The 17,164-nt window shown below is 39.7% G+C and overlaps 1 protein-coding gene across 1 annotated transcript in view; it reads right to left on the bottom strand.

Annotated features, from left to right (window-relative positions):
- LOC140314388 (leucine-rich repeat and fibronectin type III domain-containing protein 1-like protein) overlaps positions 1 to 17,164 on the bottom strand; it is a 172,101-nt gene that overhangs the window by 13,809 nt on the left and 141,128 nt on the right. Inside the window, exon 9 of the mRNA XM_072392553.1 lies at positions 7,279 to 7,928. Within this exon, the coding sequence (XP_072248654.1) occupies positions 7,279 to 7,928 (650 nt within the window). The remainder of the gene's footprint in view (positions 1 to 7,278; positions 7,929 to 17,164) is intronic.

Genomic DNA, 17,164 nt, shown 5'->3' with positions numbered 1-17,164 from the left:
CTATATTTTCTAAATATTTGTGCATCAAAGATAACCTCTGGCAAGGGCATACGTTACATTTTATGTATCCCAGCCAGTCGGCTAACTGCCTAATTATAGCAGCTTCAATTGTTCTGTGTTATGAACACCACACATGAAATGCCTATTTCTGTCACTTTGTTAGAGTGTGGGCAGGAATGTCAAAGCTTGAGATCTAAAACCCATCCATCCGTCTATTTTCTATACCCGCTTAATCTAAATAAGGATCGTGACCCGACCAAAAAGGAAGACAAGAAAAGGGTCAGATGGCAGCATGCTGCACAGGAGTGAGGCTGCATTAGGAGATGACAGGTTGGAAGGATTTTAGGAGAAATAAATATCCAGGGAGTGCAAGCCATTACTCTTTGTGTGCAGCAGTGGCGTGATGTCTTTGTGAGGACAATAGACCTTCAGATCTTAAAGTCTCTCCATTCGACACTACGGGGCCGCCTGTCAGCTGCTGTTGGAGGCGTCCAAGAGTCAGAGATACAAGAGAAACGGAGAAGGAAACAGAGCAGAAAAAGCAAGGAGACAAGAAGAGAAATTATAAGAAGCAGTGAAAACACTGACTCTGATGCACCTGAACACCACAGGAATAAGTGGGGGGAAACAGAGAGAGGACACAGAAAAGTCAGGACGGTCAGAAAATGTGAGGAAGAATAGAGGAAGCATGCGGGGGAGCTTGAGAAAGACAGCAGGAGGGAAAAAAAAGATGGCAGTGTCACGAGAAGAATTCAGAAAGACAGGTGGCAGTGAAGAATGAGCATGGGCATACGGGATGACACTGAAGGGAGTGATGATAGATTAAAAGACAAGGCGGACAGACATGCTTCAGAGTCATGGAGGGGCCAGTGGAAGAACACACACTTGTTCTTTACACAGACTCAAACAAATCCTTGTGTTGTACTATTTTCCAGTAGTGGTAATCTAGTGAGAACGTCTGTTAAACACACAAATGCATGAACTATCTGTAGGGATTTAGCAGCTGACCCTGATCTTACAGTCATTCATTTACTTTTTAACTAATGCTTTCATATTCTGAGGACATTGTTTGGACTCACATTTTACCAGCAGGCTTGCCCTAAAATTAACCTAAATGTACCAAAGTATACCCCATGGGAAATGTTTTTTGGTCCCTAGAACATAACCTTGTAGAGACTTTTTTTCCTACAATGTGATTCCTAATTTAAACACACACACACACACAACAGGGTTCGCATTCAAAGTCTTTTTTTAGTGCAACAGCAAACAAACACTCTGCTTTACATTAGCATAATGCGTTTGTCTCAAGCTTATGTTGCTTACTGTTAATCCAATTAGAAAATTCCCCTTGTAGTATTCAAATTAAAGAGCTTCTTCTGATGCAACGTCCACATATAGCATCTTTGTTTCTGGAGCTAATGCTCCAAGGTAACACTGGGAGAGTCAACACATTCTCCACTGGGTAATTGGTCATTGATTCATTTCAGAAAAGACGAAGAGGCTCTGTTCTCATCAAAGCTGTCTAAATGAAATATTCACTCACCTTGGACCAATGTGTGATGGTCACTGGTTTCGGCTGTAATTTCTTTCCCTTATCTTTGAGGTAAACTATGTTTTTGTGCATGCAAAAGGGCTGAAACTTACACAGTCCACATCACTGGCAAGGAATTTTATTCCACAGAAGAAACAATTCCTGATGTGCTAGAAATGTCTCCTTTGCAGGCTTTTCTTCCATCCGATAACAACGCCGCCATAAAAATACATTTGTGTAACGCTTGCTCAGCGGCTAGTTTGGCACACTTTAAACAAGGATAAGCAGCCGTAATATCTGACCCATCAGCAGAGCTACAGTATCTGAGGGAGCCTCTTGGAAAGGGGTCCTTTAAGTGACAGGAGCTTAAAACAGAATGTTTCAAACAGAAGGTGACAAGATGTGCTGCAGATACAGTACATAAGAGGAGAACAGTTTTCTTTCCCTTTATAATTACAGCATGTAAACATTAATGTAGACCCAAAACGAAATGCTTAACCCGTTACTAAACGTCTTTTTTTTTGTGCATCAAATTCATGAAGATGTTCGGAATATCTTTGTGAACACTTGTTTTTGTCTAACTTTGTCTGCTGAAAGCTTAACACAAGCCAAACTTTAAATTTAATATTTGGAAATTAAATGAAAAAACACTTTATTCATCGCAAAGGGAAATTACATCAAATTCAAGAGGTACTTCTTTTTTTTTTTTATTTAAAAAGTAGTGCGATGAATAAATAATTTGTCTCCAGTTTCTTACAGGGGACCAGGAGGAGGGTAATTGTAGCACCAATTTGAGTTATTAGAGACTTATTAGATCTGTTATATATGTCTTTTGGAAGTTTGTCTTTTGAAAATATCTAAACTCGAAAATGGATACTCCAATTCACACATAAAAGCAATGAAAACTGTCTATAAGAAGCAAACAAAGAAGAATTTCTTTTTATCATGTCGGATCGCATATCTCTCAATCACAAGCCTTTAATGGCATCTCTCTGTATATTAGTGAGCTGTTCTATTCCTCAGGCTCTCTGACTCACTGCGGCTCTTTCTCTGATCAGATCAATGTTGCCTTTCTCTGCATTGCAGCAGCCTGTAAAACACATCAGACACAGTTGCACCCTGAGAAACCCTAACAGCCTTTGTACAAACACAAGAATATCATCCCTCACTGGAGGTTGCCGTCAAAGCGCCAAAGGAATCAAACAAAGGAAGCAAAGAATACAAAAGGACAGCAGTTTTTGCAAGTTTTTCTTCCTGGTGTCATGATGAAAAGTGTAATAAATGGCTTATGTCTTCCCATCTCATTATTGTATATCAGACAGTTACGGTTTATATAAGGTTAGAGCTGTTAATTAAGCCTATAGAGGGGATATTTGAGTGTGTGCCAATGGTGGAAGCAAAAAAGTAAGTAATTTTTTCTATCACACTTTGCAAGATTTCCATCGCTCTAATGAGCATACCCCAAATCCTCTCCTCTCAAGCTCACCTTTACCCTTCAACCTCACAGCACACAAATTGAATTATCTAAATAAAGCTCCCCTACTTTGAGGTCACAGGTGAGAAAAACAACTTAAAAACAACCTTAGAATTATGTTTGGAGCCAATTACTATTCAGTGTAGTCTATTCAGTTTTTCCTTTCTTGCCTGGCGCTTGTCAGACTAACTTGTTTGAACATGTTAAGCTTTCTTAAGAGCTACGTTGGGTGCAGTAGTAAACTTGCAGTGGAACCTGTAAAGTTTGTTAAGGTGAAAGCTTTCTCTGAACTTTCTGGCTGAGTTTTTTTATGCTGCAAATATCTCTGGTTCCCTCGTTGCTATCACCATGAGGCTCAATAACCCCTCATTTAAACCCATTCACAGGGGCCAAATGAATGACATATCAATGGCTGATAAAGTATTTCAACTCAGCTATTGAAGCCACTCAAGTGAAAAGGTCTCTCCGTTTATTCATTTCAATGAAATCCCCATTTTCCTGAGTGGATTAATGTTGACGGGGAAAAGCACCGGAGTGAACTTAATACAGAGAAGTTATACCTGAATAGAAATTTCACCTTTTCTTGTGGATTCACATAACATCATCGAACATTTCAAGCAAACCTTGAAGCATGTGAGGTCACTTCAGAAGTTTAAATCGGGGGAAGTTGGCCTCATTATATAAAAAAAAGTTCTTTTATCTGACAGCTTTGGATGTCAAAGATTGTGTTTCATAAAATTAATTTAATACTAGTGTGTTGCATGGCGAGAAATAACATTTACAGTGTCATATTTGTGCAGAACTGCACTTTCACCATATATATTGCATCGCTCTTATCAATAATGAAAAAAGAACGGGACATAAAACAATCATCTGTTCCTTAGAATGAAGGCAGTGCATCTTCAGATGAGCAACAATTCATGACATATTACACTGTGTCAATATATATTCAGACGCAATATAGCCAAAATGCTGAAGCTGTGTGTGTGTAAACCTACGTATACTCTTAATGCTTCCATAGGGATTAAGAGCGGAAGTTAGTAGCCAGCTACTGCTCATCAGATGCGACCGATTAACTAATCATGAGCAAGTGTTAGCAGCTCTACAAAAGCAGATGTTTTGGCAGTTTGCTGCAATGGAACATTCTGGTGTATGTTAACAGAATGCCAAGGAACAAAGACATCAGCAATGATCTTAGAGGAGCATAGTTGGTACCCATCGATCTGAAAGGTTGTAAGGCTGCTTTCAAGCTATTTGGAGTCCATCGTTCTACGGTGATTATGATTATTCACAAGTGGGAAACATTCAAGACAGCTGACAATTTTAGAGTAGAGTGTTGACATCCAAGTAAGTTCACCCCAAGAACAAAATATGAGATGCTCAAAGACAATGGAAATGAAAAAAAAACTACATCTCAGGCCTCAATTAGCAAAATAATGGTTCATGACAGTGCAATCAGAAAAGGACTGACCATGTATGACTTGTATGAAAGGGTTTCCTGGATAAAAAGTCTCTTCTCTTCAAAGTTACATCTGAACAAACCACAGGACCTCTGGAACAATATCCTTTAGACAGATAAGACTAAAGTGGAGACGTCTGGACATAAAGCACAGCACAACTTCACAGTGACAGGTTTTGATCCCTTGCAGTCATTAAGAGGACCTCAAACTCTTTGGTGTAAGAAAGAATTCAAGAGTCAAATGTGAGGCCTTCCGTCTGACAGCTGAAGCTGGGTCATAGAACAGGTCAAGGATCCCAAGCAAACCAGCAAATCTACAACATAATGACTGAAAAAGAAAAGAATGAAGGTGTTGTAATGACTCTCACAGTCCAGGCCTCAAGCCCTAAAATGCTGTGGGAGGACCTTAGTGAAGAGTTGCCCAAAATTCCTTGATCGAATGATTTCGGAGATTGATAATGTCATATGGAAAATGATGATGATAGCTACAAGTATTTGCTGCTAAACATGGTTCGACAAGCAGTTGAATCAAGGGGTGAACATAGCTTTTCACAAACTGCTTCTGGATTTTATCTTAATTCTTGCTAAATCAGTCACAATATGATGTAAAATGGGATGTATTGTTGTTCATCTGAGGTTGTATTCATAGTTAATTTTAACACATAATAAAGTCCAGATAGTTCATCCTGTTATGTAGAACTTTGGAAGAATGTACTTTCTTTGTCACAATCCAATTTCCTCTGACACCATCTCAATATCACCCTCAGTTTCTTGACTCTCCAGTGATATTCAGCACACCATCAGCTACTATTGTTGAAACCAAAAATATAAAAGAGATGAAGAGATCAAATCACAGAGAATAGGAGCCTACAGCTGAAGTAGAACTAAATGTTCTGAGTCGCTGTGCTCAACTTTGGCTCGAAATATCCTAAATAATTAGTTTTTGGTAACAGCACAGACTTGGACTTCTAATCTGTAGGTGTCACAGAGGCATGTTTTCATCATTCATCTTGGCTGTACTGTCCAAGGTCACCCAGCTCTATTTTGTTGTGATTTATTGACGTTTTTCTTGTTTCATTTTTCCATGTTTTTGTCTGTCTGTTTCAGCTTTTCAATCATAAATCATAGTGGAGAACTTTGTCAGAAAGTGCTGTCTAAATCAGCTGAACTGTCTCTGGCTTTTGTTTCTGTGGCTTGTTGCCATTTTCAGCATGCCTCGTACCCAATACTACTACTACTTTTATAACTTTGTGGTGATTCCTACTTAAACCACCACAGTTCTGTCGAGTAACAGTTTCTTATACTTCTGGTAGTATATTACTAAAATTTCTTATATCAGCTAGCTTGAGTGTTATGAATGTAGATTGCTTAAAAATCATAACTGATAATTTACTCATGACAGGTTTGTCTGGGGTGCTTCAATTGTGACTCTCATCTAAATTTTCATGAAATTTGCCAAATCATGATCAAAATAGAAGTCATCAGGCCTTCTTGGCCTTAAACTATGCATATTTGACTCAACTTGCAGATACAAGTGGATCTTTGTTGTGATCACTCTCAACAATAATTCAAAATCTAGCCACTGTTGCAGCATTAGTTATAGCAGAATTGTACAGTCGTCTTCTTTTCATTCTGGGGCGCTTTGCTGGATGTTTTCTCAACTCTATTTGCCCTCTTTCCTGTCTAGCCACTATCAAAGGAAGGCCACTACTGCCCCAAATAAAAACAAAAAAATCCTCTTGTTTTTAGTGGAATTTCAATGATTTCTTACTTTATGACATTATGAAGGAAAATAATGTCTTGCAGTTCTTAAACCTGACATAACGTGTTTTTTTATGCCTTAGGGTATGTTTTTCTTAATTATAAACAGGCTTTATTTGAATTCAAAAAGCCAAAGGCTACCTTGACATTGGCAGGATGGTGTGTGTCAGGTCAATATGAGGACCAACAAATGTTTTAGCTTAGTATTTTTGATGAGAACCACTTTCTTAATAACTCATGTCAGATGTCAGAAATAAGGCAACCAGTCAAGCTAAATTATGGTGGCAGTGTGGCGCCTGCCGAAATGAAAATCAGGATGTCTAGACGTGTGAGGTACACACTGTGCAGCAGGTATGAAGCTGACCTAATTGTTTAGCAATTTCATACACAAAAAAGAAACACTATCCCGAATAACGTTACCTTTTGTGTGGAAAAACGTCTCTTTCCTCTACAGACTGTGTTTATTGTCACTGATGAACCGCTTTGAGAAGAGGCTGAAAAACTGGTGTTTTTAAAGGTCTTTAAGTAAGCATGTACCAAATGTCCATTATTCAGAAATGAAGCCTGGTATTTGACAAGAGCAGAGAACAAACATGACCGAGTTGGGAGGAGGTTTCTCTCTAAATTATACTGGGGTTAATTCCAGGTTTCTTGTTTTATATAATTTCTTATGCAGAGTAAGCAGTCATAGAGAGGAAAGTAAAATGCAACTTCAGATGCTACAGCAGCCCTATAGAAAGAAGGCTGACAATTCTCAACCTCTGTGTCTTTAAGTGTCTTAAGTGTACAAGGATGCATCTTTTATTTTCATTCTCTCGTTCACACTCACTCAACTATTCCTCTCTCTGTTATTATCTCACTCAATTTCACACTCTGAATTGCATACTGTCTATTTGTCATCCTACAACTCTTTTTTTGTCTTTATTTTCTTTGTGTCCCTCCTCCGTACGTCTCCACCTACTCTCTTCAAATTTTTCCACTGTCTCCTTTTTCACCTCTCTGAAATGCCATTGGTTTCCTCTATGTCCCGCCCCCCATCTTTCACTTGACTACCTGCCAGTTCCATGGGAGAGGAGGGCTCTTTGGCGACAGATGGTGGTCTGATTTTCATCTCAATGGCAACCCTGGAGGAGAAACGGGCCTTGGTTGGTGAAAGTAACTCCTCAGTGACCAAGGAGTCAGCCTTGGCCATAGCGCTCTGTCCACTGCTGTCCTCCTCAACCAATGCCACTGTGTCTCTCAGAGTGTTGCTAGGCGACATCGCCCTGGACGGTGATAGAACATATTCTTCCTGACTGTCTGTTATTTTTGAGGCAGAGTGAGGGAGGACTTGGACCTGACTACTTCCTCCTTGTCCGTTGCTCTGTGGTCTTGGTGCTGTCACCGCCATGGCTGCTTTTCCGTGGCCTGTGCCTTGATGACTGTAAACCTTGTACCGGATCATTAAGATGATGATAAAAACCAGCACAGATGCAACGATAATCCCTCCAATGATGATGATCATAGTGCCACCCAATAAGTGACTGTGCAGTGCTTGACACTGGCTGAACTCAGTGTCTGTGGTGAATGACAGACAGCCCAACGGACGTGTTGCAGTCAGGGATGTGATGACATCATCCAACACTGCCAGGACACAAAGATCATAGCTGCGTCCAGCGGCGAGGTCCCGCACCAGGAAGTCATTGCTGCTGGATGGAATCATCCTGCCACAACAAAGAGACAAAAAAAGATCTCAATTTCACACAATGTGATGATTCTAAGTAAGTTAACACACAACAAGCAGAACACTTTAAACTGCAGCCAAAAAAGCGAGACAGTGTACAGCTGATCTACAATTCAACTTGCACATCAGCTGGACATGCAATCATGTAAAATAAATGTGAAAAAAAGAAGAAGAAGTTACCAAAGAATGAACAATCATCAGATTTGAATGGAACACCCCCCCTCCAAAAAAATAAAAAATAATAAGCTCTGAAATCCAGCACATACTAAGCATTTTTAACAGGAAAAACACTTCACTTTCTACATAGCATTACAAGCAATGATGCAGCATTGGACACATATAATGAGTAGTGCGGTAGTGTGGTTACCAGTTACCACATGTAATACACACACCATGTATTGTGAACACTAAAACGCCTGCTTCTAGTGAACTTCAAAGGATGGCAGCATATTACTCTACAGAACGTTTCCATTTAAAGTTCATGTCTGGCTTTTTGCGGACCTACATTTTCAGGGGCTTCATTAGTGTGTCTTGACTGACTGACAGACACAGAGTTGACCAACCTTGTCAAAAAGAAAACTCCCTGCTATGCAGCTAAATTGCTTTCCCAATTACGCTGTGATGGCTGTAACACTGCCAGCACAACATTTGTATTGAGTGAAGGAAATGCCACATTTGTAGATTGTATCCGAGTTACCAGTAGGGGGTTGGCATTGATGGCGGGTGTACAAAGCCCATAGCTTTTACCGGGTTTTACATCCAGACTGGGTTTTACTGCTGTCAGACCCCCCCCAAATCACCACAAAAACTATTCAACTATGAGGGAATGTTGCACTGACAGGTGATAAATTTTAGCAGAAAAAGATAAACTATAGTTGAAGTGCTTAGTATTTAAACCATTGCTATTATTTTCACGAGTAATGTTTCTAAATATGCGAATTGCAGATGCACTCTAATCTCGCAACAATCAGGTCTCTCAAAGAACATACTTGGTGTTGTGATCATTTGGGTAAAGAAATAAAAGACACAATTAACGAGATAAATCTGGAATAAGGTGAACAGGTCTTTAGCATACATCAATGAAATACATGTTCTCAGACATAATATTAATTATTCCAACATCTTGCACCAGAGCTCTCTAAATAGACACTGTGTCAGTGTGTTTGCTGCTCACCTCACTTATCACTGCACATGCTTAGATACACAGCCGAACTGTCATTCAGTGTCTCGTCCTGGTGCTTCGTGTGTCTGTGATTTGATTGCAGCAGCTACTTCAAGCTTGATACTTTGTTTATTGATACCTCTGATAGCCTGGATTTCCTGCCCTTTTTAATAATCTCTTCAATTTACTAATGCGTTCTGCAATGCACCTTGAGGCTCAGTCAGGTACTAACTAAACAGTCCTATCTTCTTTTTTCATTTTGAATAAGTATGTATAATTAGTGTAGTGTGGTTAGACTAGTGGAGTCTGGTGTGTTTATTTACAGTTTGGAAACATCAGAGGTTTTATTAGCGAGTCTCTTTTTGTTAACATTATTTTGTTGATTTAAGTATTTCCCACCTCTCTCTGTTCTATGTTTTGTTTTATGGTCTAGCTCGATCCCAGAAGAAAATGTGTAATGGTTCCATTTATCCACATCTCTAAAATGTAATATTGTGGCAATCCACGGGTAATCATAAGATGGCAATGTGTCCCTTGGTGGTTGGTTTGTGCAGGCCAGCGTCCATGTGACAAGCATTTTGTAACATAAAGATCTTGCCATGTATTACACAGCTTTGACTCTTAACCCTGGCCATTTGTAAACGAAAGCAGAGTAGAGAAGAGAAAGAAGAAAGAAGAAAGAAGAGAAACTGTAGCGCAGGATGGGTCTTGGACTCATGGTGTACGGCCGTCTGTGGCCAGTTGCCCACTGTGTCGACAAGTGTATCATGATGTATCGAGTTGTTAAAGATCCACAGCACAGTACACAGCAAGACAACTAATGTCAAAGTAGTGGAATGTAACCCCTGTCTCTGTACTTAGAGAGAAAAGAAAATCAGTTAAAACAATCACACAGTTTTTAGCCTTTATTAAGAAACAGCAATGCTTTGTACTGTGGGCCAATACAAAATGGTGTCTTTTTTTTATCCTTTGTTTCAAATAACTCCAAAATATAGTTAATTCTCTTTCAACCTGGTCTTCTAGTTGTTTAATATTATATCCTGGAACCCTAACTGAACTCGGTTGTAACATTGTTCATTCACCACTATATTGTACCCATCAAACAAGCAAAGGCAGTGGAACAAAAATGGCTTCAGACTGCAGCTGCTTGATGCGCTTCTTTGTATTCAGTTGTGTGTTAAAATATGAAAGCTGCCGCACTGACACATACACTGTCATTACATATTTCCATGTTGTGCTGCCCGAGGCACAACAGCCACCTCACTGGCCTTATTTCCCCACAGAGCTGGAATTCATTAGTCTGTGATCTGACAAATGCTAACACAGATCCATACCTCACGACTGCAGAAACCATCACTCTCTGATTAAACAGTCCTGATTCTTCTATTGGTAACCTCTTCCTCTGCCCCTCAGAACGTAAATAGCGCAGATCCAATCTTATCGCAACTTTCCTGGTGGAATTCATAATGCCAAACCGGGTAAAGGGGAACATTGCTTTCTCTGTGCCTACCCTTTCCCTCACTCTCCTTTTGTCTGTACTTCTTCTGGGGGTCTAAAGTATAACTAGGGTGGATTGTGAAACATCCACCTGCCAGTGCTACATTCTATCTTCCTCATTTTTCTCTTTAAAATAATTCAGACATTCCCAAACGTGCAGTAAATCTTTCTTTGCCCATAAATGTATTTGCACCTCTTGATGGCGACAGACTTCCTAATATACAGTGCGAAAAAGCACAAATGGGACGCTAGTGTGTGTATTCGTGTCTGCGTTTGTGTGTGTATTTGTGAAAGCCAGTGGGTATCAGGGTACTGGCCAGCCCAGTGTCAGTGCCAAGCTCATTGATGGCATTGAACATCCACCAGGAAGTATGACTTGGCAGATTGTAAGGTTTGTTTTTCTGTGCGTGTGAATGTGTGCGTGACCTTCTGGATGTGGAGTGATGTGAAAATATCCCTGGGCAGAGATTCTGGTGGGAATTAAAAAAACAGAAAACTTTTATAGCCCCTAACATCTTGCCGGAAGGGAATGACACAATTTGTGATCAGAGCTGGTTTCCAAAAAAACAATATTTCTGTCTCCATTATCAAACTTAAAAACACATTCAGGAGGCTGAGAGTTCTCCTGATTGGGTAAGAAGAAAATAATAGCACAGCTCTTTGTCTCTGCTCTCATCTCTGCAACTTGAAATACTAAATAAAAATTCACCCAAGGAAACATTCTTTGGGTTTTCAGCTGGCAACCAGGCCTTGCTGTGTCCTTCAGTGAACTCCCCAGAGTGCATTCTGATCTAGAAATCTTCAGTATGACTCACTACTTTTAATTTTGCTAATGACCTTACTGGATAGCTCACACCGTGGTTTTCCCATTGTGTAAAAATATTCTGCATTTCTCACAATCCAAATTGAGGTGTGCGAAGCTGTCCCGAGGAGCAGAGAAATCTGACTCAAAGCACGTTTTGTTAAAGTCGTGACTGAATATAATTAAATCGCCATGGAGACAGGAGCAACAAGTCTTTTCGTTTTTTTTTTAACGTTTTGTGACATTACCACTGTCAGAGTTAACTTTTCAAAACAAAACGTTGTTTTTGTTGATGAGGGTCACACAAAAATGAATCATGATGAAGTAAATCAAAGCTCATTTGTGAATATTAGAGATTTTCTCTTCATTACTTTCCTTTAAAATCAAACTGTAAGCAGTAATATTTGTATAGGTAACAACGTACTGAATACCAATAGAGAGGAACTAAACAGGCCCCTGTGTGTAGTGTTCTATGTTCTTAGCGAGTCTTTGAAATTTTTCACTTTGTTGTGATTTGCTTTCATACGGTTTTGTTTCAGTGAGCCCTTTGTCATGTTGATGGGATTTCTCCCATAATGACGAGGCTGCATTGAACAAAATGTGACTGTTACAACCTCTCTGGGACCATGAACTCATGCATAGGGAACTATGTCTGCATATTTGTGTTAAAATGGAGACGAGGGGCAGAATTCAGTTAGAAATCTAAGCAAAATAAACTGCATCAAAATCTGAAAAGACAATCTGGCTAAAACTATAGAGTGACAACTAAGGACACAGAAGTACAAGGTGAAGCTTCGTTCATGATTAGTTTTTATTTAATTCAACATAGGGGGTCCCAAAAATAGCATTTCAACCGAGTATTCATCATAACTATGCACCTCGTGTTCTGACCTTGCTTATATTGGCAAGGACTGTAGTCTGTAAACTTCACAGAACGCCGGTCCAGTGAAGATGCCAGGTCTTAAATATCAATTGCTTTGTCACTGAACCAGATTGCATGAGCCTGAAATCAGTGAAGCTCTTCACACTGCACAGGCAGCCTTTGTAATAATAAGCATTGCTTCCAAATAAAGCAACTCTTCTGATTGTCTGGAGGAGCAAATCTGATGCAAATCATCTTCAAAATCCTCCCATGTGTCCCCCTGCGGACAAGTGCTCTTTGCTTAATGGGGATTAAATCAGGAAACGTCCACTGCCCTGAGGCTTTGCTAAAAAGCAGCTGCATGTAAAAAGAGACCTGAGCAGCTGGGATGAGGTGGACGAGACTCTGAGAAAGGACTTTAATAAACATAAAATACCATCAACATTTGAGATGCTACACTTGACAAGGTCTTATTTTCTCTTTTCTTTTTTTTATTACATATTAAAGTTTGCTATTAGTCTCATTTTTGTCTCTCACAAGTCTGCTTTAGTCCTGTTCTTGGACAATGTCACCCTCCTAATATCCCTCTTTCTCTTGCTTTTGCTTATGCTTCTATTTTTTTCCCCTGGAATTACATCAGAGTGATCAGTTACAAACAATATTGCAGATCTGAAAGATTTAACTCTCCGGGAGTGTTTGCTAACATAGGAGACTGAACGATGGACCTTCCACTGGCTGGATGTTTTGGTTTTCTTTTTTCGATTTACTACCCTGGAGTATTGCCAGACACAAAAATGACCACAAGAGCCTTGATAACATATTATCAACTGGCCAGATGGCATTTGATTTGCTTGTTAGCCAGCATCTGTTTGTTTTGTATACATCTAAAGTTGTATAGATGCATCAGCAATGTTGAAGCATTCCCAGCCAATTGATAATTAAAAGTGGCTGGCAGTTTGAGTCTTGTGCTGTGACTTTAAAAGGACAAGGACTGCTGGACAAAGCAGAAATGCTTCAGCAAAACCATTTGTCACCGCAATCATAGTAGATGGTTAATTCAGTTAATGGACACACTCAGACAGAGTTAAACAGCTTTATGGATTCTTCTTTTTTCCCCACTTCTCAGATTCACACATGGCTACTGAGAGAAGCAAATGCTTTGCACGACTGCTGCTCTTTGCCACACTGCACACAAACAGATCAACAGTAAGTTGTGTTTTGTCACTCCTCAGTTTATCCTCACACCCACAGGCGCCCATGCAAAAACACACAAACACGAATGTGCGCCTACACACCACAGAAAGACCAGATTCTTTCAAAACCATGAACAAAAACTAGTTCACTGTTTGAACTGAACAAACAACCAGACGCCATGTGATAAGGCTGAGTGAACACATGTACAAAATATACTACAGGCATGACAAAAGTCTGATTACTGTTTATATGATGGCTTAAGCTGATGACTGCAAAAAGGAGACAATTTCTCAAAATAATGATTGTTTTTCAATTCAAGCTGTACATTTCTTAAACATAACTTTTTATCATGCACGATTACTGGAAGGTGGAAGGTATGAGTCATTGTTTACGTAAAAAGTGCATTAACACAGAGAACCTTATGTCGTCCTTGTCCGTTCAAGGCTCACTCTTCTTTAGTTGGCAACAAGTGATTTCAAAGAGAAAGGAGCAGATGAAAAGAGGGGCTAAACTATGGTCCTTTTTGCCTCTTTTGCTCAAGCGAGAGCATGCTTCTCTCCCACTTGCGGTAACGTACAGTTCTACAACACTCTCACCTGTGTATGATTAAAGTTAGAAGTTAAAACATTAAAATCAAAGTGCATGGTTAGGTCCATGTGTTACAAAATACATGGTTGGACTGTTAACTCGAAATAGTTATGGTTTACAGATTTTTATATCCAGGCATCACAATTACAGTCAACTCCTGTGAAAACTGCCGCATAGATTAACAAGCTTAGATTGTGGAACTAACATATGTTGGGCAAATAGATAAATAAATGTAATAGGTATGCTTTTTTTTCCTGGTGTGACTTGGCTGAGACATAACGTGAAGCCATTTTCAACATAAAACCATTTCTAAACTCAATTTCTCAGATTTTTCTCTCCTGACAACTTACTCAAAACCATTTGGCCTTGGTTTTAATGATTCTTATTACCACAAATTCCTCCCCGGTATCAACTGTCTATTAATAATCTTTGCAGAGAGCCCAATGAGATTTCACAGTGGCCATTTAGAACTGGTGTGCAACACATCTCCCCTATGGACTGTGACACAGAGCAACCCTCACAGCACACGTATCATCCTGAATACAAAAGAGCTATGGTAATGGTACCCATTTCCGTATTTTTTTTTAAGGCTCACAGAAAATTGTCCAGAGTTATCATTCTCCTCATGGCATGTTTGAAACCCATCAGGCCTATCTCAGCATTTCAACACTGATTTTTGTTGACATGTTTCCCCACCATCATCATTCTTGCTTTTAATGGCGCTTCTCTACCTTCTTTCATCGCAACTGCATTTGAAGACTAGTTATTTTTATAGCTTGCTGTCATTACCTCAGGTTATTCCTTACCGATGTACAGCGAAGAACAACTTAATTGTGCAAATAATCCACATCTAACTGATTTAGCTCAGCAAATTGTGGGAAATTTGCATTTGCTTTTTCTTACACTGTAAGGTAAGAAAAAAAACAGTCTAAGATAAAAAGAACCAGAAATCATATCCATAAATGTCAGATAGATAGCATCAGCATCAAATTCCCTTGCTTCTGTTTGGCCAAACAGAAATTGTTTTGCATCTGCATCAGAAATTGTAGAACGTGAACTCCACCCATAAAGTTTTCACTGCATAAATTTGTTATCTGTCAGCTACAGCAGGCTACAAAGGTTAGCTTTGAAAGGTGGACAGGTATTTCTGCTTGGCTGTGTGGTCAGCTGCAATGAAAACATACAGCCTCTGTACGTGGGGCACCCGCTTAACCAGTAGAGCTAGACGTTACTTCCTTTCAGCAATTTCAATTTCCCACCTAATTATAAAGATGGTACAAAACCCCTCAAAAATCAACCAAACCAAAAAACAACATGCAAAAGGGATTAAAAACAACTAGACACAGGATGTGGACCTGCACAGGACAGGTATATGCATCGCTGTCTGTTGTCACAATTGGCATTAAGAGATGCTAATAAACCTGTTCTCTCCAGCTGTCCTTTGTTAGCATTTCTTAATTGTCTTGTCTCAGACAAGAACAGTGACATGTTCATTAGAAGCACTTGTTAAAACAGCAGAGTGACAAGGGGAGCTGCACTGCTGCATCCTGTGTCTGCAACGCCACGAGTGAGTCTGCCCAGTCTGAGTGGGGCTGACATTTTCATGCCCAGTGAGGATATATATACCCACATATGGGCGAATGAATGAGCCTGACATTTTCATGCTGTCTGCATTTAGCTAGCATGATTGACGGGAAGATTTTCTGTTTGTAAATACTGTCCATCAATCAGCCCCTGGGTGACCAAAATATGCAAACACACACACACACCCACGCCCACACACACTCTCAGACACACACATGCATGCTGTCATGAAGTCACATCTGGAGATTTGGAGCTGTGACTGTTGATCTAAGGAAAACGTCAAGTGAATATTTATGATAATGTGTCCTGGGTGTTTTTAAATAATTTAATGTGCCAATTATTCTTCCAGTGGAGGCAGTCCAAAGGAGAGGAGGGCAAAGGTTTGACAGCAAAGTGCCTCCAGCACACACGTTCTGTCCATCCTTGTAGATACACTGCAAAAAAATGACAAACAATGTGCTGGTGTGAGGATGGGTGGATGTGCTGACAAACCTTGAATCATAGAACAGAACGTCTTACACGTAGAGTCTGGTGTCTGGTGGCTTTATATCTTGAAATAAAAAAACTAAATATAAACCCGGGCAACTTATTGTATCACTTTCAGAGCTCGACATTTTTTGCAGAGTAGAGTAGCCATTAGATATTCACAAGGCCCAGGGGACAAAATTTGATGTTACGAGCTTTAATAATGAAAAAAAGGTGCCACATAGTTATTCATTCTGTGTGGACTTTCCCCTTTGGGACTTAGAGAACTGAGGGCCCTGTCATGTTGCCCTTTCTGAGGAGGTGAGCTGCCCCCTCCCCTGCACTTCCCCCTGAGGAATTGAGTCAGTATATTTAATGTCCCACAGATTGTCTGGATCTGTGTCACAACCACTTGCTTTATTTTTCATTTTAACCTCTTCCTACACCAGGCACATAATGTATTCCTCTCATCAATTAATCAGGTGTTGAAAAATCTGCGCACAATTCTAGTCCCAGTCCTAATTTCCTTGCTCATACACCTTCATAATATAACTATTATTTACTCTTTTGTTAACTAACTCAAAAAACACAGTCAACAACTTTCTTAAAAGATATTTTCAAGACTTGGGAGCTCATTAGCTTGACAGACACCCCCACAAAGCCCAGAGCAGATGCAGCCAGTGGTGTAATGCAAAACTTCAAAGCTCTGCTCAAACTCCTACTTCCTGAAAGCTGCAACACAATATCCCTGAAAATCAAAACAATCAAATATTAGGCCCGAAAAAAACAGAAAAAAAAAGTTTCAAATTGCATTCATGACATTTGTTTTGCACTGAAGGAGGACAGCTGCCTGCTCTCTACAAAGTTCATGTAAATAAACAGTTTAACAGCATAACAGTTGCTAGAGTTACAACCGGTAATGATAATAATTTTACCTACACCCAGTGAAATAGACAATATTGTATCATAGAGTAAGTAGATGATAAGCCACGGATATACAATATGTTCTGTCTTTTTCTTATTTGCATCTGGACATTCAGTTATTCACAAATCAGAGCATTA

Source organism: Leuresthes tenuis, unplaced genomic scaffold (genome assembly GCF_036924035.1).
Source record: "Leuresthes tenuis unplaced genomic scaffold, fLeuTen1.0.hap1 SCAF_9, whole genome shotgun sequence".
NCBI lineage: Eukaryota > Metazoa > Chordata > Actinopteri > Atheriniformes > Atherinopsidae > Leuresthes > Leuresthes tenuis.
The sequence above is the reverse complement of the archived record's forward strand: the minus strand, read 5'-3'. Positions and strand labels throughout refer to the sequence as shown.